This window comes from Mus caroli, chromosome 2 (genome assembly GCF_900094665.2).
Source record: "Mus caroli chromosome 2, CAROLI_EIJ_v1.1, whole genome shotgun sequence".
Classification (NCBI taxonomy): domain Eukaryota; kingdom Metazoa; phylum Chordata; class Mammalia; order Rodentia; family Muridae; genus Mus; species Mus caroli.
The window spans coordinates 125,055,907-125,081,498 of record NC_034571.1 but is presented as its reverse complement, the minus strand read 5'-3'; the positions used below and the strand labels follow the sequence as shown (position 1 = coordinate 125,081,498).

General features: G+C 47.7%; 1 protein-coding gene across 1 annotated transcript in view; it reads right to left on the bottom strand.

Annotated features, from left to right (window-relative positions):
• Positions 1–7,640: 7,640 nt before the first annotated feature.
• The window catches only part of Cds2 (CDP-diacylglycerol synthase 2), a 47,343-nt gene continuing 29,391 nt past the window's right edge, over positions 7,641–25,592 (bottom strand). The window contains exons 2-13 of the mRNA XM_021184988.2: positions 24,408–24,544; positions 22,349–22,445; positions 21,213–21,310; positions 19,467–19,606; positions 19,141–19,199; positions 18,312–18,394; positions 15,965–16,052; positions 15,307–15,375; positions 14,376–14,528; positions 12,163–12,282; positions 11,685–11,788; positions 7,641–11,514 (exon numbers count right to left, since the gene is read on the bottom strand). Of these exons, the coding sequence (XP_021040647.1) occupies positions 11,382–11,514; positions 11,685–11,788; positions 12,163–12,282; positions 14,376–14,528; positions 15,307–15,375; positions 15,965–16,052; positions 18,312–18,394; positions 19,141–19,199; positions 19,467–19,606; positions 21,213–21,310; positions 22,349–22,445; positions 24,408–24,544 (1,281 nt within the window). The 3' untranslated portion in view covers positions 7,641–11,381. The remainder of the gene's footprint in view (positions 11,515–11,684; positions 11,789–12,162; positions 12,283–14,375; positions 14,529–15,306; positions 15,376–15,964; positions 16,053–18,311; positions 18,395–19,140; positions 19,200–19,466; positions 19,607–21,212; positions 21,311–22,348; positions 22,446–24,407; positions 24,545–25,592) is intronic.

The window sequence follows — 25,592 nt, the reverse complement described above, 5'->3', positions numbered from 1 at the left end:
GGGTTAGTAACCTGCCCAGTGCCACACAGCCAGTCAGCGATCCCCCAACTGAAACAGAAAGGACAAGCCGTTCCGCCTCTCCAGGTGTGTTAGGAGATCTGTGAGGGAGGCTGGCCCAGCACTGGCTGGGAATCGGAACAATGCCATGAGATGTTCAGCTGGCATCCTAATGCACCTTTCGTTTCGGCTGGCCCTAGGCTGCCCGAGCTAAGTCCGCTCTGGTAGTTATAGCCTGCCCTCCTCTTTGTTCCCGAGACAAAACATTCCTTCTGGGTGCAAACAGTTGCAATCCAGCACCAATTTCCCCGGAATAGTGAGGCCAGTTCTTTCTTTTGCATAGAAAGGCATTCACTCCTCAGACCACACTGATCCCATGACAAACAGAAGCTTCTGGCCAATGACTATTGGCTGCTAGGAACTGGATCAGGGCTTTGCATACCTCTCAGCTACCTCTACTTCATGCAGAGGAGGCGAAGTGGTTGAGCAGTCTCATCAAGGCAGAAGAAAAGAGTGAGTGAGGTTGGGCCTGGATCTTACTCAACTGTGTCCTGAGCTGGAGCGCTTGAGCCTGACTCCTGGTTCACTGCTGCCCTCTCCTGGGCTTTTGGCAGCACTGCCTGACTGCAATGAGTATTGCAGTTTTGATTTGGTTGGCTGTTTTGGAGTTTATTGTTATTGCTGTTATGGTTTTTTGTTTTTTTTTTTTTTTAAATAAGTGACTAACTTTATTATATGTAAGTGCACTGTAGCTGTCTTCAGACACTCCAGAAGAGGGAGTCAGATCTCATTATGGATGGTTGTGAGCCACCATGTGGTTGCTGGGATTTGAACTCTGGACCTTCGGAAGAGCAGTCGGGTGCTCTTACCCACTGAGCCATCTCACCAGCCCTGCTGTTATGGTTTTGTTTTGTTTTGTTTTGTTTTGTTTTGTTTTTTTGATACTCACATCATTTCCCCTTCCCTTTTCTCACTCCGAACCCTCCCGTATACCACCTCTTGCTCTCTTTCAAATGTGTGGTCTTTTTTTTTTTTTTTTTCATTAATTGCTGTAACACTCATGCATGCATATAGGAACTGAGTTTTACTCAGGCCTCTCAAACTGCAAAGACAGCATTTCCATCAAATGGAAGATGGGGCAGGCAGAGGCAGAAGGGATGCATTTCTTGTTCTCCCATCTACTACAGGGCCTCTCAAAATTGCACATATTATAAAATTGTACATGTGTATAAAAAGTCTTATAGGAAATGAGAATGTAGCTCAGAGATAGACGACCTGGCATGTACCCACAGGCCATTCTCCTTTACAAATAGTCAGGATTAAAGGTGGCCACTTCTCAAGAATTCTGTGTAGCGAGGACTCCATACAAAATAAAAACACTTCTTTTGTTGCTATAAAACACTCATCTATCCACTAATCAAATTCAATGGTGTAACCCTGACTCCTCATCCCAGCAGGTCCCTCTGGTTCTCTCTACTTGGCTTTCTGGGGTCTTCTTACTTTGGAAGAATCAGATACCTTTTTAGGTAAGAATGTAGGCAGGCAGGCAGATGGATAAGATGATAGGTAAGTGGATACACAGACGATAGGTAGGTTAAGTAGGCACGTACATAGATAGATAGGTCAGACAATAGATAGATAAATAGATGATAGGTAGGTGGATAGGTAGATGATAAGTAAGTAGGTAGATAAATAACTGATATGTAGTTGGGTGGATACATACATACATACATAATAGATGACGGACAGTGTGGTGGTCTGAATGAGAACTACCCACCATGGATTCAGATGTTTAAACACTTGGTCCCCGGTTGGTACGGTTTAGGTGTGGCCCTAGTGGAGGAAGTCTGTCACTACGGTGGGCTAAAAGGTTTCAAAGCCACACACCATTACCAATTCCCTGTCTCTGCCTTGTGCTTGTGAGCTTCTAGATGAGCCATTAGCTTCTGCTCCAGCCACCATGGCTGCCGCCCGCCCCTCCATCCTGGACTCTTTCTTACCCCTCTGCAACTGTAAACCCAAATGAATTCTTCATCTACAAGTTGCCGTTCTCATGGTGTTTTATCATAACAAACAGAAAAGTGACTGATACAGATAAATCAGATGGGTGGGTAGCTAGACAGACAGACAGCTTGTGCTGAGTACAGGTGACCATTTGACAGGCAGCACACAGACATTTTGAAGCCCATGCTGAAGTCCCTCCCTTTGTCACACTGTGAAAGGTCTGTACCTGTGGGTGAATGATTCCTTGACAGCCATTCATGGTTTTTTCTTTTTTTTTTCCCCTCTTTCTACTTAAATAATTAGGAAAGATTTAATATTTAAACAAAACCTTTAGTGTCAATGACATAAAAACACCCAACCTCAAACTCTTGACATTACTTGTAAACAAGCTAATAATAGATCTTTAAATGGAAAAATAAACACCTTCTGTGGAAGTGTCTAAGTGCTTAATATACGCCATCTGAGACACTCTGCCTTAAGCTTAGTAGGACCAATTTGTATAGTCTGTGACTTTAAAGAAATCTGTATGATTAAAAAAAGTTTTAGAACAACACAAAATTATGAATGAACTAAAGGTGGTGGCAGTGTTAGGAAGGAAAGGGAGAGGACAGCTTTCCAGAAAAAAGGCGTCCACATCCAAATGACCTCTCCAGGAACTGTGGGGCGGCCTCTGAGAGGAGAGCTCCCAATCAAGGCTGCGATGCAGCCTGGTAATGAAGCAGAGAAAGTACAAAAGAAACATTCTTTCTTTTTCTTTTTTAAGATTTATTTATTATTATATCCAAGTATATTGTTGCTGTCTTCAGACCCACCAGAAGAGGGCATCAGATCTCATTACGGATGGTTGTGAGCCACCATGTGGTTGCTGGGAATTGAACTCAGGACCTTTGGAAGAGCAGTCAGTGCTCTCACCCGCTGAGCCATCTCGCCAGCCTGAAACACTATTTCTACAGGAGATTGGATGTTTAACATTCCATGCCTTTTAGAGACAGGGTGTCCCACTCAGCCAGGAACACCTCAGACTTACCATCCTCTGCTCTCTCCCTCCCAGGTGTCTTGACTACCAGCAAACACCACACTTAACCTTAATGCTTTTTCAGACGTCATCTGCTTTCCTGTGCTTGTGCCAAAAGGACCCCCTCTCTGCCCTATGCCATCCCCTCTGTTCTATGACCCCCCCCTCTGTCCTATGGCCCCCTCTGTCCTATGGCCCCCTCTGTCCTATGCCTCCCCTCTCCACCTTATGCCCCTGTCCTATGTCCCCCTCTGTCCGATGTCCCCCTCTCCGTCCTATGCCCTCCTCTCTGTCTTATCAACCCCCTCTCCATCTTATGCCCCTCTGTCCTATGCCCCCCTCTTTATCCTATGCCCTCCTCTGTCCTATGCCCCCTCTGCATCCTATGGCCCCCTCTCTGTCCTATTGCCCCCCTCCCCCTCTTCCTATGCCGTCTCTCTGTCCTATGCCCCCGTCCAATGCCCCCTCTGCATCCTATGCCCCCCTCTCTGTCCTATTGCCCCCTCCCCTTCTTCTTACGCTCTCTCTCTGTCCTATGCCCCTTCTCTGTCCTGTGGCTCCCCTCTCCCTGGGAGAGCACCTGGCATCCACGGAGCTCCTGCTTGGGTCCTCTGCATAGTGACCACCATGGTAAACCATGGAGCCAGGGTGAGGGGTTCCCTTGAATGTACAGGACACAGCTGCCTCTTAGCAAGCATAGCCCCATGCACAGCCCCTCTAACTTGCATACATGCAACTACAGACAGGATGGGAAACTCCAAAAGGATAATCATATATCTAGACAATGGCCAGCACAGCAGTAGGGGGACTCGGGGAACAGTCTGTCTTCTGAAAAATAAAGAAGAGAAACTTGGGGCAAAGGAAGGCCAGGAGGCTAAAAGGAGAGACAGGAGACAGGTGAGAAACATTCTAGACACTTAATTCTGGAAGAAAAATCAAGTCTGAAGTACAGGAAGGAGTTGGCAGAGGTACCAGAGATGGGCATCACTCTATACCAGGGGCCACCACTGGCCTGAAGAGCATCACTACACCAGAAGGGTCACATCAGAGCATCCTGGGGGTGTCCCAGCAGGGGGTTGGGGGGAGCAGCCACCGTGGAGGAGGTAAGAAAACTGCCTTCACTGCCAGGAGAGTCGACGATTTTTACTCATCCATTGATGCATATTAGAACCACAGAATGAGGTTTTTATAAAACAATGGTGTTCAAGTCTGATCCTTAGCATTTCTGATTTAACTGGTCTTGGCTGCCTGGATACTGGAACTTTCTGAAACACCTTGGGATTTTTCACCTGCAGCCAGGTTTGAGAAGCTCTGAATTCAAGCAAACACACAGCTGTTTCATTGAAGATCATCGGAGAAAGCCTGCACCTAAATGCTGTAACACTATGACCATTGGAGACAGACTTCTCCCCAACCTGTCTGTCCGCAAGCCTGACACGGCCCCCCTTCATTCACTCCCCGATGGATTCTGCTTCATCCTTCAAGCCTGGCGTGTGTCTGGATACTCTGAGATAGAGGAACTGGACCCCAAAACACATACCACACCAGCCCGGCCTACATAGGAAGACAGTCTAAAGACAAACATAGAAACTAACCTCTTGGGAATAGAGATGGCTCAGTGACCAATAGCACTGGCTGCTCTTCTGGGGACCCAGGTTCAATTCCCTACACCCACCTGTAATTCCAGTTTCAGGGGGATCTCATGCCCTCTTTTGGCTTGTCCGGCCAACAGGACACACATACATGCAGGTAAAACATCTATACACATAAAACCGTTTTAAAAGGGCTTCTCCCATCAAAAAAAAAAAAACACACACACACAATCTAGAATTTAGTATATGTTTATTTGTTTAATAGGAACATTCAGGTATATAAATAAGGTAAATACTTTCCAATATACAATATATCACATTCTTATACTGTGTTGAAAGAAATCTACAAGTGTGTTGGACACCAATCCTAAGTGCAGAGAGAAAGGTCAGACGTGGTGAAAACACTGACTGGTTTAGCCTGGGCTGAGGCTGCATGACAGAACACACTCACACACGCCTGTCTGGGGAGTCCCGAGGATCCCATGGATTCCACACAGCCAGGGGCTGAGGCCCAGTGCCCAGATCTGAGGGCAGGAAAGCAGCCAGGCGAGATAACTGAATTCAGCATTCCCTCCACACAACGGACAAGGCTGAGAAACTGCCTGGGGTACCCTACCCTGTCTGCCACTGTGGTCCCTGCTACTGTTTAGAAGGTGTTTAAAGTTCAGTAGAGAGTTGGGTTCACACACAGACTCTAAAAGGGCCAATGGGTAGGTTTCCTAAGCTGTTTTCTGGTCCCTATGGCCACCAGGAGCACTGAACTGGTCTGAGTCTACCTTTGGTTGTGTGACTCCGGGACCCCTTTCCCTGCTCTGGGTCCTGTTGCTGTCCCCGTGGCTGTCAGGAGTCCCTGAGCTGGACGAGGAATTGCTGCCTCCAGTACCTCAGTGGCTCCCTTGTCTACGCTCTCAGTGCTAGACACCTGCCCAGTGGGACCCAAGGCAAACCAGGAATGAGCAGAAAGCTCACACAAAGGACTCTCATAAACGTGTGCACACTCAACTCACTGAAAAAACCATTCTTACTCCCTTTCTACCTTGGTGTCCCACTGAGAAAAGCCAGTAGAACCAGAATACAAACCTAGTGGGTGCGGAAAAGATACTCTAGTAAGGAAAACAAAGGGCTGAGACGGTGACACCTAAAAACACAATGTCACTTAGGGCAGGTGGCTGTGTGGTTAGGCCTTCTAACACTGTACTCAGGGAATTCAGGGAAAGCCTCCAAGAGCTATGGAGCTGAGTCTGACCAGGACCTGGGAGAGCAGTGCTCCAGGACCTCTGCTGACATCAGACTTTTCCCTCCAGATAAAGGACTGCCTGGTCCATCATGGGGGCAGGGCTGGCAAACACAGTGCAGAAAAACAAGAGGAGCTGCAGTATCTGAATGCCAGCAATAGGCCTCAGGTCTTGTTAACACCTGGGACACTCCACAGCTGGAACACAAGTTCCTAGACACTGCTAACAGAGCCTGGGAATCTCCTGGGTCATGTTAGCCAATGCCACTCAATCAAGGTGAAGAACACACACATACACACACACACACACACACACACACTCCCAACTCCCCATGTCCATTCAGAAAACTGAATTAAACATTTCTCCACTCATGACTAACAATCTATGCGATTCTTTGCTAATCTAGAACAAACATTCACACCACCTGTCCTCAATGGTCACTTGCTCTAACCTGTTAAAAGAAAGAAAATCCAGGTGAAGGTGAAACACACCTTTAATCCCAGCACTTGGGAAGCAGAGGCAGGCAGATCTCTGAGTTCGAGGTCAGCCTGGTCTTCAGAGCAAGTTCCAGAACAGTCAGGGCTACACAAAGAAACCCTGTCTCAAAACAACAACAAAACAAAACAACCCAGACAGACGGACAGAAGAGATGGAATGGCTATGCTGTCAGAACACAGGCAGATCCTTTAGGTTTGTGGCTGAGGCACTCAGCTTCAGGCTTACTTTCTCTATTCTGCTCTATTCTGCAATCGTCCATCTGTGGAGGAACTGAGGGTTCCTGAGATGTACAACAGACTACAGAACGTGGCTGGGGAAAGCAGGGTCCAGAGCAAGCCAGGCCCTGGCTGCCCACCAAGTCAGAGCAACCAGCTCTTTCCTGTGGGCAGTCTCAACCACGGGGAAAAGAACAGAAGTGCCAAACAGCCTCACATCATCCCTCAGTCAGGCTGGCCTCAATGCTGTGGGCTCTTACCACTGGACCACTGATGTGCTTCTCTTGGGAGGACAACGTGGTCACTTTACAGGACACGAACACCAACTAGGTCCAAGCAGTGAAGAGTGTGGTGGCCGAATACCCAGCAGCCCACCAGTGTGGGCCAAACTCGCTGAGCTCAGTTTAAAAAAACAAAACAACTACCATTTATTGAGTGCTTACTATGTGCCAGGCACCTTGCTAAATGCTTACATGCATTAGCTCACTAAATCCTCACAGCAGCTGGTTGGAAGTGAAGGCTGCCCGCAGCCTATAGCCTGACCAGATATAGCACTACCTAAGCCTCAAGTCTTTACATTGTTCTCAATCTCTAGCACAGAACTTCAGTTTTCCCATCTGTAAGATGGGCTAATACCACCTCACCAGAGCTGCTTGTGGATTAAAGGAGATAATGCATGCAAGCCCTCGGCACTGTGTCTGGCACATATTAAGCACTGTATGATTGCAATCATTAGTAACACACTGTTGCTACTTCATTAGCTGAAGAGTAAGATAAAGAGCCAAGCAGAGAGTCACCTGAAAAAAAGGAGAAGTGAGGACAGGGTCTTCAAACAGCCAATGGATTTGAGGATCACTGGCCATAAAACTCTGGCTTTCGTATATTGTGCCCTTCTAGACTCAACATCATCCCTCTGTCCTAAAGCCCTAAGAGGTCAGCATCCAAAGCACACCCTCTAAAGTGCCCCCAACACCAGGGTCTTTTGACCTTTGCGGAAAAATAGAGAGTGGCTTGCCCAGGGAAGCAGCAGCCCAGTGATAATGGCCTCCACCCACAGGACAGCACAGAGCCCAGGTAATGTCGCTATATCAACCTGAAGAGAGGGAAGCTAGAGTGCACAGAAAGGTGGACCGCATTCTCCTGAGCATGGACTCACCCGGCAAGAACATGAGTGGACTACCCAGGACACAGCAGATGAGCCCAGCAAAGCCTCAAATAAGAACCCTCCTCTGCCACTTGCCTAACCCCGCAGACCCCTGGAAGTGGCCACTCAACCAAGACTGAGTCCGGAAGCAGAAGCTAATACTCTTTAAAGATGCAGAGCAACTGTGAGGAGGAGGAGGAGGAGAGTGATAAGGGGAGGAGGAGTCTGACCAACAATTAGCCTCCTCTCCAGCAGCACACAGCTCCTTCTGGGTGCTCCAGACAGAATGCACCCACTGTGTCTACACCCAGCCCCTGGCCAGCCTCTCTTAGGCCTTCCTTCTCATCCTGCCATGCAAGGAGCAAGAACCCTGGCTGCACAGGAACCTGCCCTCCTCCCCATCAAAGCACAGCACGCACATAAGCACAGTATGCAGGAGTGGTGGGCACAGCCAGGAATCACTCTAAAGACAAAGGCAACATGGCCTTAGACGTTACTAACACAACAAGTTTTAGTTGTGACATCACACACTGGTAATGAGGAAAAGGCTTCCCTGGAAATCTACCTCAGGCTGACTCCACGAGGAACACTTGACTGCCACACAGAACTTCACGTGAGATGCTCTGTCCTGAGTCCTTAGGTCCCTCCTCCTCCCAGCTCCATCAACAGCAAGGACTGACCTTGGCTTGCTAATCGGTGAACTGAGGGATCCCTTCAGAGCAGGTCCCAGCCAACCCAGCAGTTAGGCAACATATTCTCTTGAAATGCCCTGCTCGTTTTCTTGTATAATACAGGCCAGGTTACAGGATGAAAGCAAGCAGGGGCAAAATCCCATAAAAACTGTTCCACAGTCCACCTGTGTGAGACTACATGGTACACTTCACACCTCTGAACAACGGCTCACACACACTACAGTACATTAAGAATACATTTTAAATGTGGTTATAAAGCAGAAACTAAAAGTCTGAGAATGTGAAATAGGCTGTATGTGTTGTGTGTGTACATGCGTGTGTGCACCTTGCACATTCTCTCCCAACTTCCTTATGGGACTTCACTTTCAGAAGACACAAGATGAACTTTTTTGACACTGAAGTGGTTAAGGGGTGAGAAACGTACACACAAAGGGAACGCACAGTTTTCCTGAGAACGACCATGAATAGAACTCACCAGGAAGACACCCTGGCTTGTTCTCATGTCAGGCTGGTTTCTGGAACCAAATCCTTACTTCACCAGTTCGAAGCTGACAGCCATCTAAGCAGTGCCCAAGACTGGCCTGGTCAGGGCTCCAAGGTCTGCAGGAAGGAACACTGCAGTATTTCCCGGGTTGGGGCCTCAGGGAGTACCTACTAACCCTGTCCCACAGGCACACTTTGAGATGGGGACTTTATGGTTCCATCCCATGGCTCTCACCTGAGACATCTCAGAGGCTGTGAGGAACAGATGGCACACAGGCTGGCAAGCAGGAAAACTGCACAGTGTTTATGCTCACACAGCGGGAAACATAAAACCATGCAACAAGTGACAAACACGGGACTCCTGACAAGGAAAAGCACGAACACTTTATTTCTGACACAACAAGATGAGTGTAAAGCAAGTTATGTGACCCACTGAGATCTGTGCGGTGCTGAGAAAGCAGTCTCTGGGCCTGCCTGCTTACTGGAACAAACAACACGCTATACAATCACAGGGTGGCACAATCACAGTGTGGCACTGTTCTCCTGGCTACCTGACTGGGAAATTCTCCTCTTTCACAAGACTGGAGAACTCAGAAAAGAAGAGAAACCTGTGGCTGGCAGCTCCGATGAGCACTGGGTTTCAGTGTCTTAGGACACCAGCTTCCTCAAGCCTCAGCTGCTGCTGCCCGAGCGTGAGTTTTGGCTCCTGGTGCGCGGGGGCGTGGTGTGCCCTTCTCTATCTAGTTTAGTGATCCAAGGCCATTTTTCAATTAGAAAAGTGCAGTGCTGCTTCTAATCTCCACTGAGAATCTTAAGGAGCCATTGTAAAATACACCTCAGTGTAGTTCCTTTTTCGGGTGCCCATGACATGACTTAATAGCAACAGGGGCTGAGAGTGACAGGAACGTCTCCATGGAGTTGCCGAATTGGTGAACTTTGAGGGCAAGTCAGAGGACAGCCCTAAGGGCAAAGCGCCCACTTGGGGCCTCATGGCCAGAACCAAACTGAAGCAGCAACACTGTATTCAGTGCGGCCTGGGAGCTGAGAACAAAAATCCCCAATACTGACAAGTCAGTCAAAGCTGAGAGACAAGGAGCTGCCCGCCCCTGCCCCCATGCACACAACGGACACTCTGAGGGCTGGCGAGTGTTGGAGGCCACAGGAAGACTAATCTGAAAACAAATTAGCACAGAGCACGGTACTTGGGGAAGTCACTGCAGCCTCTCAGCGGTGGGCACACCGAGGCAGGGCTGTGGGTTAGTTACCACTCTTGGGGAATAAGTTCCTTCCCGGCCAACTGCTCCTTTCCATGTCAATCTCAACCTATGATCAGGAAGGGAAAGAGTCACAGCTTACACAAACCCCAGCAGAAGGTCCCAGGAAAGGACAAACTACAGCTACACCGGTCACATTTGATAAAAAGTGGACACTGAGTCTTGGAGAGCCAAGCCTCTTGACAGATTAGGCTGGCCACAGTTCTAAGCAGGATGTAGGGATTCTGAGGACGTTCGGGTATGACTAAAATCACGTAGGAAACAAGGTGACTTTTAAACAGACACACATACGCTCATCTCCAGAGTACTATATACACAACACAGCAGCAACACAAGTGGGCTTCCAGGCAAAGGGTGTCTGAGCACAAGTCCTCTGCTCCCCACCTCTTAGGGCTCCCCCAGAAGAACTCAGCACAGTAGCCAACCCACGGCACAACCACAGAGGCCTCGGCTCTAAAAGGTGCGGTCTGCAGGACCACCCTCTAGAGGCCACTGTGCCTGGCTGGCGCAGAGAGGGCTGGGACAGTGCACTCTGCTGCATACATCTGGAATATGTAAGGGCTTCTTTTCCATACTTCATAAATCCTTCATGCTTTCTAAGAAAAAGAAGTCTGAAATCTTCTCTCAGTCTATACGGTGAAAGCAAACTATATATAAGCAAAGCTCGCCTGCCCTCTGCAGAATTTTGGCTTGGACAAGATGCTCATCTGATCAGTAAGCCTCTCTCCCACAGTTCTACAGAAGGCAGCCCTCCACTGCTCTCAGACAGAGATGCCTGCAGAAGCCCCAATGAAAGGTGTCAAGGACAGCAAAAGCGTGGAGCCCGTGAAGGCCCGTCCAGGTGGGAAAGCCCTCAACTCATCAGACACAGATCAATGTATGAGCTCTCACACAGCCCAGAAACAACTGGATGGGCAGGGGTTAGAGCCACCAAGCAGACACCCTGAGCTGGGCAACACTGCCCTTCATGTTGCTCAATACTTGTACTTCAGAAACCCAAATGGTTCTTTTCTGTGACTTCTTTGCAACTCAAAGCTACAGCTTACTCACTGCCCATACTATAAACAGACAGTATATACAGATTAAAAACCACACACGCACAAAAAGGAAAAAGAAAAAAAAATGACGGTGGTGAGTTGAAGCTTTTCATTATCTAAGTCACAGCAGCTGGGAGGCCTTGGCGACTGGCCCCCACTCCATCCTGCTCCAGCTCTCTGGGCCCCCGGTGGACTCTACTCATCTTCCAAGGCAGATGTCAGAATCCCCTTGTCAGTCAGGTGAGACTTGAGCGTGTTGAAGATGTGAAGCTGCTGATCTGGCCGCAACGTCAGAAACTGCTGGATCAGTTTGCTTGGGTTTGGACCCCTACAACAGAACATGAGGCACCCCTGAGCAGGGGCCAGTTGCTTCGCTGGCCCAGTTACCCATGGGATGCTATGAGCCCTGGATTCACTATTAGTGAAGGGAGAGAGACCTCAAAGGATTTGTAAACACTCATGCTTTCAAAGCCCACTCAGCTGGATCCGGTGGAGTACCTGATAAAGCTGGCGATATACACATTGACAAAGGTGGCCATCAGGTACTGGCAGTCAAAGCGATCCATGATGCCTCCGTGACCGGGAATGGTATTGGCAAAATCCTGTTAGAGGCAGAGGAAGGAAGGATGGGCCTGCTGGGCTCACCAACAACCAAACTCCAGACTAATGGATCCACCCATGACCAAAACCCTGCTGGGCAGAGAAGGTGATGGACAGAGGCATACAACCAAATGCCCAGGTGACCACAGGACAGGACTGCAAATGACAATATGGTCTCTGGTTGAAGGAAGCACTAGCAAACCAGAACTTGTACTTTCATTTACTGTCCCCCGATTCAGCACATGGGTCAAGAAAAGCACACAGTAAGTGCAGGGGCGTGACCTGGTATGAGGGGTGCAAGCTGATGGAGCAGGGTGGGGAAGAGATGGGCGACCAGGAGTGAGAGGGGAGAGGCAGAGGGGCAGAGTTCCCCTACTTTGATTTTAAAGGCCCGTTTGAATCCACTGGCGAAGAACCCTCCGAAAGGGCCGATGAGCGAGGCGAAGGTGGAGAGGGCGATGCTGTGGATCTGGAAAGGGTACATCCTCACCGTTTTCTGAGGAGAAGGAGTAGAACCAAAGTCAGCAAGTGTGCATGTCTGGCTTCTTACAGTTAATTCAGAGCTTCATAAAACAAGGTCTCCATTTTTTTCAATCAACCAAAAGATGGCAGGGCTGGAGAGTTGGTCTGGTGGTCAGGAGCACCTGCTGTTCCAGCAAAGAACCTGGGTTGTTTCTAACACACATGGTGGCTCACAACCATCTAGAACTTTATTTCAAGGATACACACACACACACACACACACACAAACACACTCACCCAAAACATTCATACATCTAAAGAGATTGAGTATTAAAAAAAAAAAGGAGAAAGACAGAAAGAAAGGGGGGAAGGAAGGATGAAAAACAGACAGACAGAAAGAAAGAGACAAAGAAACTAAGAAAACTGGCCCATGCTTTTAAATCTCTAGCATTTGGCCCAATAGTAGACCACTATGCTATTCTGTCTGGAGTGGGGGCATGTACCTGTAATCCCAGCATTTGGAAACTAGGAGCAGTAGGATTACAAATTCAAGGGCACCCTCAGCTACAGGGTGAGGTCAGCCTAAACTACATAAGAACCTGTCACAAACAAACAAAAGGAGAAATTCTGGAATCAACTTCTTATACTGTTTTGCAGGCAATATATGAAGAAAATCCAGCCTTAGCTTACAGAGAATGTAATTTCAAAAGGATGAATGTTTTTAGCAGTTTTCTCAGAATTGTGGGAATTATACAGGAATAACTCCCTAAAAGTTAGGTACAAGCTGGGCAGAGTCCCATCAGTTAAAATACTTGCCCTACAACAGGACTGAGTTCAGATCCTCAGAAGCCATGTAAATACTGAATGTGCACGGCAGCCAGCAGTAAAGCCTGAAGGGGATCCCAGAGCAAGCTGACCAGCAAGATGAGCTCAAGAACCCTGCCTCTAAGGATAAGGCAAAAGAGCAACTGAGAGATTTCACCATCAACCTTGGGCCTCCACACATATGTGTGTATATATGCAAATATGCATACATCCATTCACATTCACACACACACATACACACACAAAATAGCTGCAAGCCAGGTGGTGTCTCACATACCTACAATCACAGCATTCAGAAGGAGGCAGAAGGATTCCAAGTCCATAGTGAGATCCTGTCTGCACCCCCTGCCCACACACACACACACACACACACACACACACACACACAGCCCTCATAGGGGCTGGGAACAGTGTGGAATCTGGAATCCTCCTAACGAATGTTCTGTGCTTCCTCACACAATCCACTGGTCTACAATGCACTGTGGTTCCATCTTTTTCCCAGACATGACGGTGGACCACCATACACTGGCCATTTAAGAACTCCCAGCTCACTATTGGCCACTGGTGTCAGAGCAGCGGATACGTGCCAGAAACCCACCATCCTCACAATGATAGGTGCATATGACATGTCACACTTCTCATTTCACCTGAAATGCAGATTTTTATCACTGGTATCAACTGCTATCAGCCACTTTTTTTTTTAAGTGATAGACTTACGTCACTCTCCTCAAGAAAAACATCCATTACATACCCAAGTCTTTTCAAATAAAAACCCTATCCTGAGAGCTTGGCAGCCAGTTGAGCTCACAACTTAATCAACAGTACAAGTTTTCTCTTTGGGACACTCTGTGCTTCAGTATTTGGCAGAAATATTTCCTGTGTATTTTCCATTTCAGTACAGAGAATATTAAAATGGTGTCAAGAATCAGGAATATTTAGATGACATTACTAATTTTAGAGTCCCATCAAGGGCATTCACAGGAGTAGCGAGCTTGTGTGCACTGGCAGAGGGTGCAGCACGAAGCAAGCAATGACCTGTGGTCCAGGCCGTGCTGCAGCTCACTCTGCCCACTGCCACTGGCTTTACAACCACTAATGTGTTATCAAGAAAATGTCAGCCCAGTGGAAGAGGTGCATATTACTCAGTAAGCAGGATCCTCTAGGAATCCACACAATATGGGAGCCACTCCTCTAACTGCCATCAAGTTAGAGAAAGGTCTCCTCTACCCTTACCCTGGCATAAAGCTCAGAGCTCTAGGAGGGAAACTCCTCTCTGCCATCACTCATGTAAAGGGTACGCACCCAGCCAATGGCCGACTGGATCACCCCAGGGATGTTGTACTCCTGCAGGCGGAATAGGTCAGACGGCTCACAGTCCACAGTGAAGCTGTTGGTGTCATTGTTGTATTCCACGGGACACACGAAGCATCTGTACCCAGACATCACATAGGAGAGCTAAGGACAAAGAGCAGAGAGCAGGCAAGAACATCAGTTCTAGACATCCAGCCTGGCTGGCCACACCTGATTGGGCCATGAGTCTCAGGGTGCCTCCCTCCCACGATGTTCACTGTAAGCCATGGGCTCAAAGACAGGTTTATGTTTCACACGTGTAGCTCACCTGAACTGTTAAGCAAGATCACACACACACACACACACACACACACACACACACACACTATGTGTGTCCAGACACAAAGACCTTGAAAAGCCCAGGAAAGAGCTGAACGAAGAGCTGTAAGACAATTCTTCCCACCTGGGAAGACCTGCCCTACTGTGCTAAGAATCTCTAAACTCGGAGCTACACAGAACCCATGGTGGTGGTGTGGGAGGTACAGTGACAGCCAGCCACACTAGAAAAGGGAGGGACTGAGGATCAGCAGCAGGGCACGGTGTCCTCAAAGGGGCTAGAAGATGCACTCCTCCAGGCAAGTCATATGCAGAAGAAAATCTGAGTTGAAAGAACACATCTCACCTCACCCCCTACTCCAAGCTGCTCTTGTCACCCCAATATTAGTGTTACCTGGCAGATGGGCATAAGGGGGCGCATAAGATATACATGAGCCCCTACACAGCTGCTTAAAAGCTGGAAGCTGCCGCGTCAGTTACAGAATGCGTTCTTTTGAGCAAGGATCAGCATCGGGAAAGAGTCTCTGGTTTGGGAACATATTCTCTACTCCTGCCCAGACCTTTGAGTCCTTGTCCCCTCCCCATCCAGATGGGAGCTATCACCTACCAAAAGGCCAAATACCACAGTGGCAAAGAAGCCCCCAATGAAGCCTTCCCAGGTCTTCTTTGGAGAGAGCTGCAGATGGAGAACACAATGTCAGCAAAGAACTTCCAGAACTCAGGCCTGGAATGACAGCACACACCTTTAATCCCAGTGTGAGGGAGCAGAAGCAGGAGGATCTCTGTTCGAAGCCAGCCTGGACTACATAGTGAGTTCTAGGTCCACCAGGGCTACACAGTGAGACCCTGTCTCAAAACCATGCAAACAACTATTTCTATAGAAAGTCAATCTTCAATGAGTCATGTCACTTTCAAAACTCTTCCCCAAAATTTTTTTTCTTGCTTCTTATCCTATGTTCTTCAGGTTAGTTTTCTTTCTATTCCATTAGTGGCTAGCACATTTATTATATTATAAAAATCCACATTAAAACAATAGTCAAAGAGCAAAGCCATAAAAGTATGCCTACCTAATAATATTTTCCTTGGTAGATTTTTCTAAAGTATTCGCCAGGGTCTCTTTGATCCTTTTCTTCTCTTACACAGCCCCAGAGTAAGGTGAAGACAGGCCCACATGGATACATACCAGCTAGTTTCCCTCTCTATCCACTGACACGCCACAGAGAAAGCATTACCACCCACTACCCATTCCAGGGTGACCCACTTACCTTAATGAGTGGGGTCCGACCAAAGAAAAAGCCAAACATATAGGCCATAATGTCATTGCAGATGACGCACGAGATGGGAACAATAAACCTAGGAGAGACCCAAAAGGAGTCACTCTACGGAGATGATCTCAGAGGGTCAACAATAACTCAGTGCCAAGGTACCTCGTGGTGTGTTTATAATTCGTTAAGGTTTAAGTTGAGAAGAAAATAAACATGGGAAATGGCAGGGAATCAGGGGAGGTGGGAATCAGGGGAGGTGGGAAGGAAGTAAGAGAAAACAATAAGGGGCAAACGACAAAAACACACTGTGCATACATATGAGAGCAAAATGAAATACATTCCTATTTTAACTGATGTCTGTAAATAAAAGTCAGTCAGTTATGGTCGCACAAGCCTCTAACAGCAACTGGGACGGGTGAGGAAGGACTGAGCTCTGGTCAAGGCTGGTTTAGACTGCACACAGAGACCATATCCAAAAAAGGCAGTGGGGGAAGGCACACCAAAATGCCATCCCTAATGCCTGGCACTGGTGTTCACCGACTGACTGAGACAGCATTCTACAAAAGCCACTTGCTCCTTTTGCATTACAAAGTAGTATATGAACAATAAACTGTTAAAGGTAGGAGAAAAACTGCTTACTGCCCAACTCAGTTCTACCATTCCCCAAAACAGCCATTTTGACTTCCATTTAACCTCATTTTGACTCTTTTGCCTAGCAATTGACTTTATGTTTTTAAATAGTATACAGCATCAGTGTCATAGTTAACATCTTATTGGTTATTACTAGCACTGGTATTCCCTATAGTGTTTAAATGAGAATGGCCCCCACAGGCCCATATATGTGAAACCTGGGTCATTAGTCAGTGGAATTGTTTGGGAAGGATTAGGTGTGGCCTTGATGGGGGGGGGGTGTCACAGAAAACATGGTTTAAGGTTTCAAAAACCAAGTGCTGGGACTAATTGTATTTTGCATTATGTTATGGCTAAAAGCCTGTAGGGGCCAGGGAACAGAATGCGGTGATTTGAGTAAGTATGGCCGCCACAGACTCATGTGTTTGAATGCTTGGCCCATGGGAGTAGCATTATTGGAGGACGTGTCAGTCACCATGGAGGCAGGCTTTCAAGTCAGGCTACACCTAATGTGGCACAGTCCCCTTCTGATTGATGTCTGGGAATGAAGATGCACAACTCTTAGCTCCTTCTCCAGCACCAGGTCTGTCTGCACACTGCCATGCTTCCCACTAGGATGATGATGGACTGAAACTGTTAGCCAGCCCAAATTAAATGTGGTCATGGTGTCTCTGCACAGCAATGAAACCCTAACACAACCTCCTCACTCTATTCACCACCAAAACACTTCCTTCAAAGCTTCCAGTAGTCTCTGCTCTACACAGCTATGATGCAGCCTTCATTAGAAACATTAGCAGTAGTTACTACCGATCCTAGTGGTACACTTAGCCCTAAGGCTCAACTTAGCACTTTACATACCCAATAAAAATCCAGACAGAGAAGGCGCTAGTTAGTCGGTGCCTCCCTGGGCCATTCCCCTTGTTTTAAATATAGAACATAGGGCTAACATTCACAGGCGCTCTTTAAGGATGAACACATTCCAATTCTGAGATGAAGCTTGTGTGCTTGTCACCCACAATGCTCAGTGCTTCTCTCATCATACCAAGTGTGTCTTCACCATCCCACTGAGGGCACCTAACTTCTTCAATCAGCCATGAGTAACAACAGACAAGTTTCCAGGCGAAACCACAACTTAAAGCTCTCAGAAGCAGCACACCCACAGCCAGATTCCATTCTCAGGCATTTTGTTTATTTTTAATCATAAAGGAAAGCAGTTTCCCATCTACCTCTCCCTCCATATAATCTTCTGTAGGATAACTATCAGATAACTGTCAGCTCTTAACCCATGTCGTCCTGAGTTCTTTTGCCAAGTGTGGAGTAAGAGTTTTCAAAGCTCATCTACAATCACTCATCTATTCACGTGTATCTTCATCACTTCCCTTGTTTACACGTTGCTAGGAAAACCATGACTGCCTCACCTATGTTATCAAGTCTGCTGCCAGTTCTTCACCTTTGGTTTCTTCACCTGTAAAGCTAGAACAGAGCTTCTCAGAGTCTGGCTCTGACCCATGGCGTCTACATCACCTGGGAATGTACTAGAAATTCAAATCAGGTGCCACCGCAGGCTTACCCAATCAGATACTAATGCAAAGCAGCCCACAGGAACTTTTGATAGGTGGAAAGCTTCAAAACAGAGGCCAAGGTCCTTGGCCCACCTGTGTGAGAGACAACCCCAACACCAGGGAGGGAAAATAAGCAAAACTTCTGTCACACTTACCATATCATTCCTTCAAACAAGTTATGGATAACAAGGTGTGACTGCGTTACGACAATAAGCAAGGTCACATGGGTCCAGCCAAACTGCAAGAGAAGGAAATGAACTCTCCCTACCTTGTTTATGACCATAACAGCTTCAAAGAATAAGGAACAAATGGGAAACTACTGAGAAGCAGGGCTTTAATACCGGGCTTACTGGCAGTGACATGTGCAGAACAAACTTCTGGAAGTAATACAGTCTTTCCCAGGCACAGTCTTACCAAAAAAACAAGGACTAAGACAGACATGGACAATGCTTGCCTGAAATCTCAGGAATCTGGATGCAGGAGGATTGTAAATGTGAGCCCACGCTCAGCTGCATAGTAATACCCAATCGAACAACAGAAACATCACAGTAGGGTCTGTACCCAAGCAGTGAGTGAGTCCTTGTGCTCTCTTGGGCCTGGGAACATTGTCCCACTCAGAGGGCGGCAAACAGTGAATTAGATGGAGTCCCTACAGCAGTGACTCTGTCCCTGCAGGGAACCTGCCTTCAGAGGCCCAGAGGAAAGACCCCTCCCTCAGGGTGTATGCTGTGTCTGGCCTAGCTAGATGAAGAAATGCAGGACTCTGGTCCTCCCTGCTCCAGGCTCTTGATGAATACATAACAAACCATGCCAAGTTGTGTCATATAAAGCATGAAAGCTCAGCTGAGTGCCTACAGATCGCCTGGCCAGCGAGCCCCATGCTAAGTTAGTCTCTGCAGATTGTCAAGTAAGCCAAGAAATCAACCTCAATATTTCACAAGGCCACAAAACACACACAAACACACACACACACGCTCCCCTTACCATGTAGAACTGCAGCCGATAATGCTTCTTAACTAGACTCAGTACAAACATGCAGAATCCTAGTTGGAGAGAGAATAAAATCAGTCATACTGCATTTCTTTCTCTTTAGCTGGGTTAAGAAGTCCATTGGTTAATTCACTTGTAACAATTAAGCAGTGCATTAATTTCAAAGCCCATAGGAAAAAGTTAGTTTACAGTCAATGTAAGACAGGTCTGTCAGCTCACTTCCTAGTATGGCAGTTAACATCACAAAACTATAACCAACTCTTATAAACCAAGAAGAAGCACTCAATGCCCAGAGAACTGGAGAGACACATGATACCTGCCTGTCAGATACAGGGCAAAGGAGATGAACCGGTGGTATTTACTGAGAATCCTCAAAGGCTCCTCTCTCTGGACCAGAGTGAAGAAGTAGTCCGTCACTGTCTCCCCATAGAAGAAGTAGTTCACACACAGGAGGAAGTACCTGGAAACAATGAGAAGACCGTGCCAGGGGAGTTTGTGCAGCTCTCCTTCACGATACTGTCAGACAGCCCCGAGAAGAGAGACCAGCCCACCCCACCTTGAGAACTGATCTAGACACCTGTGGCACCTTTCTCCCACTCTCCCTTCGTTACAAACATGGTCGGCAGTTTCTCCCCTTTTGTGTTCCCACCAGCTAAACCTCAGGACCCTCCAAGTGTGCGTCAGCCCACCTCCCTAGGCTCACCCCTACCACCACACAAGCCCCCTCCACTGTCCAAAGCGGCTCACTTGGCTTTGTTACTTCGCTTCTGGCTTATCTCTCCCTTGCTGGAACACCCCCTTCATCCACTCATCAATTCCCTTTGTTGTTTTAATACCATTTTATAAAAATGGAAGTTTTAAAAAGCTGCATGCCCTGACATCTACCACATTATTTATTTCTATAGCAAGAAACTGATGACCTCATTAGGCAATCAGGCTCCATCTCAGGACATCCCCCTTCTGAAGCCTGGCTGTGACCCAGATCCTTCAACCAGCACCAACTGCACATTTGTTTACACCCTCTCTTCACCTGAAGACCTGAGGGCAGCCTCAAGCTACAACCTTGTGCATCCTCTACTTTGCGTCTGGGTGCTGGATCACACTGCAGCCATCGCCCTCAGCAGGGAGAAATTGAAGCTCCTCTCTTTCCCAACTTTTAATTATTGGGTTTATTTGGTAGGGAAAATTTTTCTTTGTAAAGTAACCACTGAGAAAGGTCAGACCTCCTGAGTACATTATCAAGATTGAAAACACAGCTCTCTGGCTACAGAACAGCCACAAAGAGAACAACTTCTGAGCCCAGGGGTGGGTGGACGCTGAGAGTCAGCTTGTACTGCTGAGTGATGCACACACATAGATGGAGTGTCAGCTTCCTTGACCATAACCATGTTGCCTACGCACAACTCATCACTGTCCAGCCCATTAAGTCACAGAGCAATTCTCCCGGTCAGTGGGTCTTTGGCTCTGCTAGAACAGCACGGCCGACAGCCGAGCTTTGGGCGAAGAAAGGGCTCGGAAATCATTTGTGCTACAGTTCTTTATTTAGCAGTTTGCTGTTAGACAATCCTTTTTAGGAGAAGAAAAAAAGAAGCAGTCTCTGAAGGAGCTCAGACCTGAACCACGCCGGCACCAAGTGCCTTAAAGAAAGTAACCTCAACAGTCTGTTGTAGTGATGAGCAAATCAAGTTCCAGAGACGCCACACCAGCACCGGGACCTGCCAGCACCTGGAGGACTCCAGTGACACGCTGGGCTGCAGCATATAAAGTACGCTGACCTCGGGTGTGATGCACAATACAGTCCCTGGCTGCAGGAGCCCAAGGACCCTTCTGCTGAGCTAAGCCCAACCATAGACACATCTGTCACTGACACATCTGTCGCAGACACATCTGTTTGTTTTAGTGAAGTCCTCAGCTACTCAAGTCTCCTCAAACGTGCCATACAATCGAGGCTCAATCTCCTGCAAGCCTGTGGCAATGTCTCCACCAGCACTGTAAGTACCTGCCACAAATCACATCACTCAAATCAGGCAAGGTGCCTGCCTGCCCCAATGGAGCAGAGAGCTTACCAGCTGAGGGTCCTGAACCAGGGCAGGTCGTAGGAGTGGTATACATTGTAGCCAATAGTGATTATTTCATGGAAACACTTAATCTGGACACACATAACCTGAAAAAAAAAGAGGCATCAGAGAGCCCTTCTTAGGGTCTTCAGAAAGAGAAACCAGCAGGTCACTGCTTCAATAAAGCTATGGCATTTAAGGAACTTCAGTCTCCCACTGATTCACTTACTCTCTCATACCACCCCACCGGGCACTGCAGCCCTTCATGTCACACATAAAATGCACAGTCCTGGGGTCCTGATTAACCTTTTATTCTAGTGCTTCCAGTTCTCAGCCAATCCCCTTCCCTCTCTGACCTTCAAGCTATGCATGTGGGGGCCTCATCTGCTTCCCTCACACCCCGCTGGTAGCACCCAGACCTGTCTTTAAAGGTGGCAAGTGTTGGTTAGGTTTTTGTCCACCTGACTCAAGCTAGCAGCATCTGAGCAGAGGGAGCCTCAACTGAGACTACTAGACTGGCCTGTAGGCAAGTCTGTGGAGCATTTTCTTGATTGACAATAGATGTGGAAGAGCCCAGTCCACCGCAGGTGGTGCCATCACTGAGTAGTTCTGGGATGTATAAGAAAGCAGACTGAGCAGGCAATGGGGTGCAGGCCAACAAACAGTGATCCTCCGTGCTCTCTGCTTCAGCTCCTGCCTCCAATGTTCTGCCCCAAATCCTTCATGATGGAGGTGGTCAGCACTTGTAAACCAGATAAACCCTTTCTCTCCTCCCCAAGTTGTTTTTGGTCATGGTGTTGATCACAGCAACCGAAAGCCAAACTAAAACAGGCAGGAGGACTGAACTCCTTTGGCCTGCAACTGCTTAATGAAATGTTCTAAGTCTGCGAGTAAAGCCCCAAGAACACAAGAAACACCAGAATCTCACACGAACCAACAGCCGGGGTCACCACTCATGCCAGTGACCCGACAGCTGGCACGTGGAAAAGTTACAGGTGCCTCTGAGACACAGGGTTCTGAGAAACCCGGAGCTCTAAAGAGTCCCAGAAGCAACCTACCACCAGGCACTGTCAGCAGCAGACTGGAGATGACAATCCCAAGAAAAGCTGAATGCAACGTTAACATGGCTTGTCAATGATACTCACAATCATCATCAAAACCATTGGTCCCAGGTAAATGATAATGAAGAAAAACGCAATCATGGCCAAAGTCAGGATGCCTCTCACCCACCAGTTCTTCCACCTATGTAGAGAGAAAGATCTGTCAGGCACAAGCCCAAGAAGGTGGGACTAGAGGCCCCTAAGTGTAACCCTCTCCACAGCATCACCTCAGCAGAGGCACAGCTGTTAGGGCAAGAGCTCAGCACCACTGCCTGCTCATAACTGTCACTCAGCAGGTGCAGAAGCCACTAGCACACTCCTCAAACAAAGCATGGCGGCAGTGCGGGGAGAGCCAGAGAGAAGGTAGGGTCCTTCCCTTCTGTGTCTGTGGCCACTTCTTTTTTTTTTTTGGTTTTCTGAGACAGGGTTTCTTTGTGTAGCCCTGGCTGTCCTGGAACTCTGTAAACCAGGACTGTTGTAGACCCTCTGGGCCCCTTTGTCTGCGTGGAACAGGTCTCTAATCGCAGGTGGGCAAAGCGTTGGATGAAATGACAGACAGATGCACACAGGAGAGGTTGTGTAGAATCTGAATGTATTGTGTCAGGTCAAGCATCAAACTTTTTATACCAAAGGAATAACAAGAAACCAGGCAACATACAATCCACCGAGTTACAGTGACGCGATACAAAAAATGTATACATCAAAAGAAGGTGGGGACCAGGCTACTGCCGCAAAAAAAGGAAGCCAGGTACAAGCTAATCTATGTAAAACCCACCGCCAGAGGTTCTGCACTAGCAGACCTTATCATGAATATTGCAATACCCCAACACCCTATTTCCTGGGTCTACAGAAGAATATACCAACTTGCTTTTAATATGCAATGTAGCCTGTACTAAAGATTTTTATCAAGCCGGGCGTGGTGGCACACGCCTTTAATCCCAGCACTCGGGAGGCAGAGGCAGGCGGATTTCTGAGTTCGAGGCCAGCCTGGTCTACAAAGTGAGTGCCAGGACAGCCAGGGCTACACAGAGAAACCCTGTCTCGAAAAACCAAAAAAAAAAAAAAAAAAAAAAAAAAAAAAAAGATTTTTATCTCAGTGAGATTCCCTGGCTCTTTCTGCAGACCAGCTGAGCCACTGGCTCTGTCTATTGTAATGCTTAATTAGTAACTGAATAGGTAACTTCTTTTCTACATTTTTGCCAGATTTTAAGCTCACAGGCTTTTTGGACCTTGGAACAATGTGGAGGCTTAATTATAACAGAATTTAATCTTAAAAGGCATTTATAATAAATATTAAATAAAAGAGAGTCGTAGATCCATACACCAGACTAACTCGAAAATAGAGTATGAGTATGTGGTTAAAAGAAAACACAAAAACTCCAGGAGGTGAGCTTCCTTAAAACTCTCTGCCTTGTAAGTGGCTTTTAGGCTGCACAGCCTGTCAAGCTAACTCCACCAGAGTGCGTGACACAGGATAGCCTCGAACTCAGAAATCCGCCTGCCTCTGCCTCCCAAGTGCTGGGATTAAAGGTGTGTGTCACCACTGCCCAGCACTGTGGCCACTTCTATCTGAAAAGAGGAAGCTAAAATCGGTTTCCCAGCAGCTGGCTTCTACACAGCATGGCCCTGAAATCACAATGATAACAGCTGTCTTAGACCACGAATGCCAACTGCCACAAATATGCACCAGGCTCATCTACAAGGAAGTTATGCGGCAACCCACCCCACCATCAACAAGCTGGAGAGGTTTTAATTCAAATGCATTTTTAAATCAGCACCTAATATCTGTACATATTATGCTGAGAAATGGAAACAGACTCCACGGCAAGCTAGTGGTAAGGCTAACCACAGGAGGGACACAGGGACACTTTCAGAGAATGCTTTACAATCTCATGATTTATGCTTCTCATGCATGCACACAGCTGGTGTTAAGAGGACTGGTTGGGGAGGCGGGGTCAGGAGTCTTAGACTTCTTAGTTCTTCCTGAACTGAAGGAAATGTTCACGGTGGGTGTACGTGGAGGAGAGAAAATAACCTTGAGCCGCAAACCCTAAAAGCCTCAGTCTTGCCCAGCAATGGACACGTGCACACTAAGCCAGGTTACCTTGAGGACAGGTTGGAAAGGGCCCTGTTAAGGACCTCTGGGGTGTCATCTACGGAGGTTGGTAGGGGAGCTGTTTCCGCTCGGCTCTCGCTGTCAGATGCGGTCTCTCCATCTAGCTTTGCTTCGGACTCTGATTCCTACACAATGCAAAAACAAAGAACAAAGGTCAAAACTGCTGGGGAACTACTAAAAGTGAACAGTTGTCACAGGAGATCCCATTAAAAGAACTCAGTGCACTGGCATAGTGAGGTGACAAGATAGATGGGTCACAGTAATCCTGACAGTGTTCTGACATGAGTAGACAGGGATGCCATGCCCAATCTGTCAACAGCCCCACACCGTGGGCCCTGGAGGAGGTATGAGAAGACAGAAATGGCCTCCAAAGAATGCAAAGAGAGGAGGCTGCAACTGACTTCTGAGGGCCTGGCCCTGAGCCTGCCATCGTTTAAGTATCCCAGGCTCACCCCTATGTCAGCCTAAGCACCCAGAAATAGCTGTCCACTTCTGAAAACCCTGCTCCACCTGCACCTAACCAAGGGGGAGAACCACGGCCTCTATCACCACTGACCAAGAGAGCTGAATACTTTGATATTCCCATTTTATGAAAGGGCTCAGTAAGGGTCCCCCTCCCTCATCCTTAGGGGTTCCTTTTTGTGTGTTTTCTTGTTTTACAGTACTGGGAAATTAAGCCTAGGGCCTTGTTCATGTAAGACCAAAACATTATCTACCACTGATCTATATCCTCCGGTCCAGTGTAGGGATTCCCTGAGGAGAGAGAAGCAAATGACGCCAGAGCTGTGTCCCACTCCACTGTCAGAGGCTTTAGACACTAACACCTCCATGACTGCTCCTCTCAGAGGAAGTGAAGTCCTGGCACCAACATCAACTTTCCATTCATTAACATTTACACTCACAGCCTCCTGGCAACCAACTGCCTGTAGTAAGACTAGATAATAATGCCACGTGGTGGCTATTGTAGCTCTGATCCCTAAACCTCAGGGCTTCAAACTGTCAGCACCTGCCCTGCCTGACCTGCAATCCACCCACAGACACACTCTAGGAGCATCCAGAAGCCACAGGAACTGAGCCGAGCACCAGAGAAGGCCCAGCACAGGGCTATTTTTAACTTATCTATCCCGTTGTCAAGGAGACTCACAGAGACTGCTGGGTTCCTAGGCAGGAAAG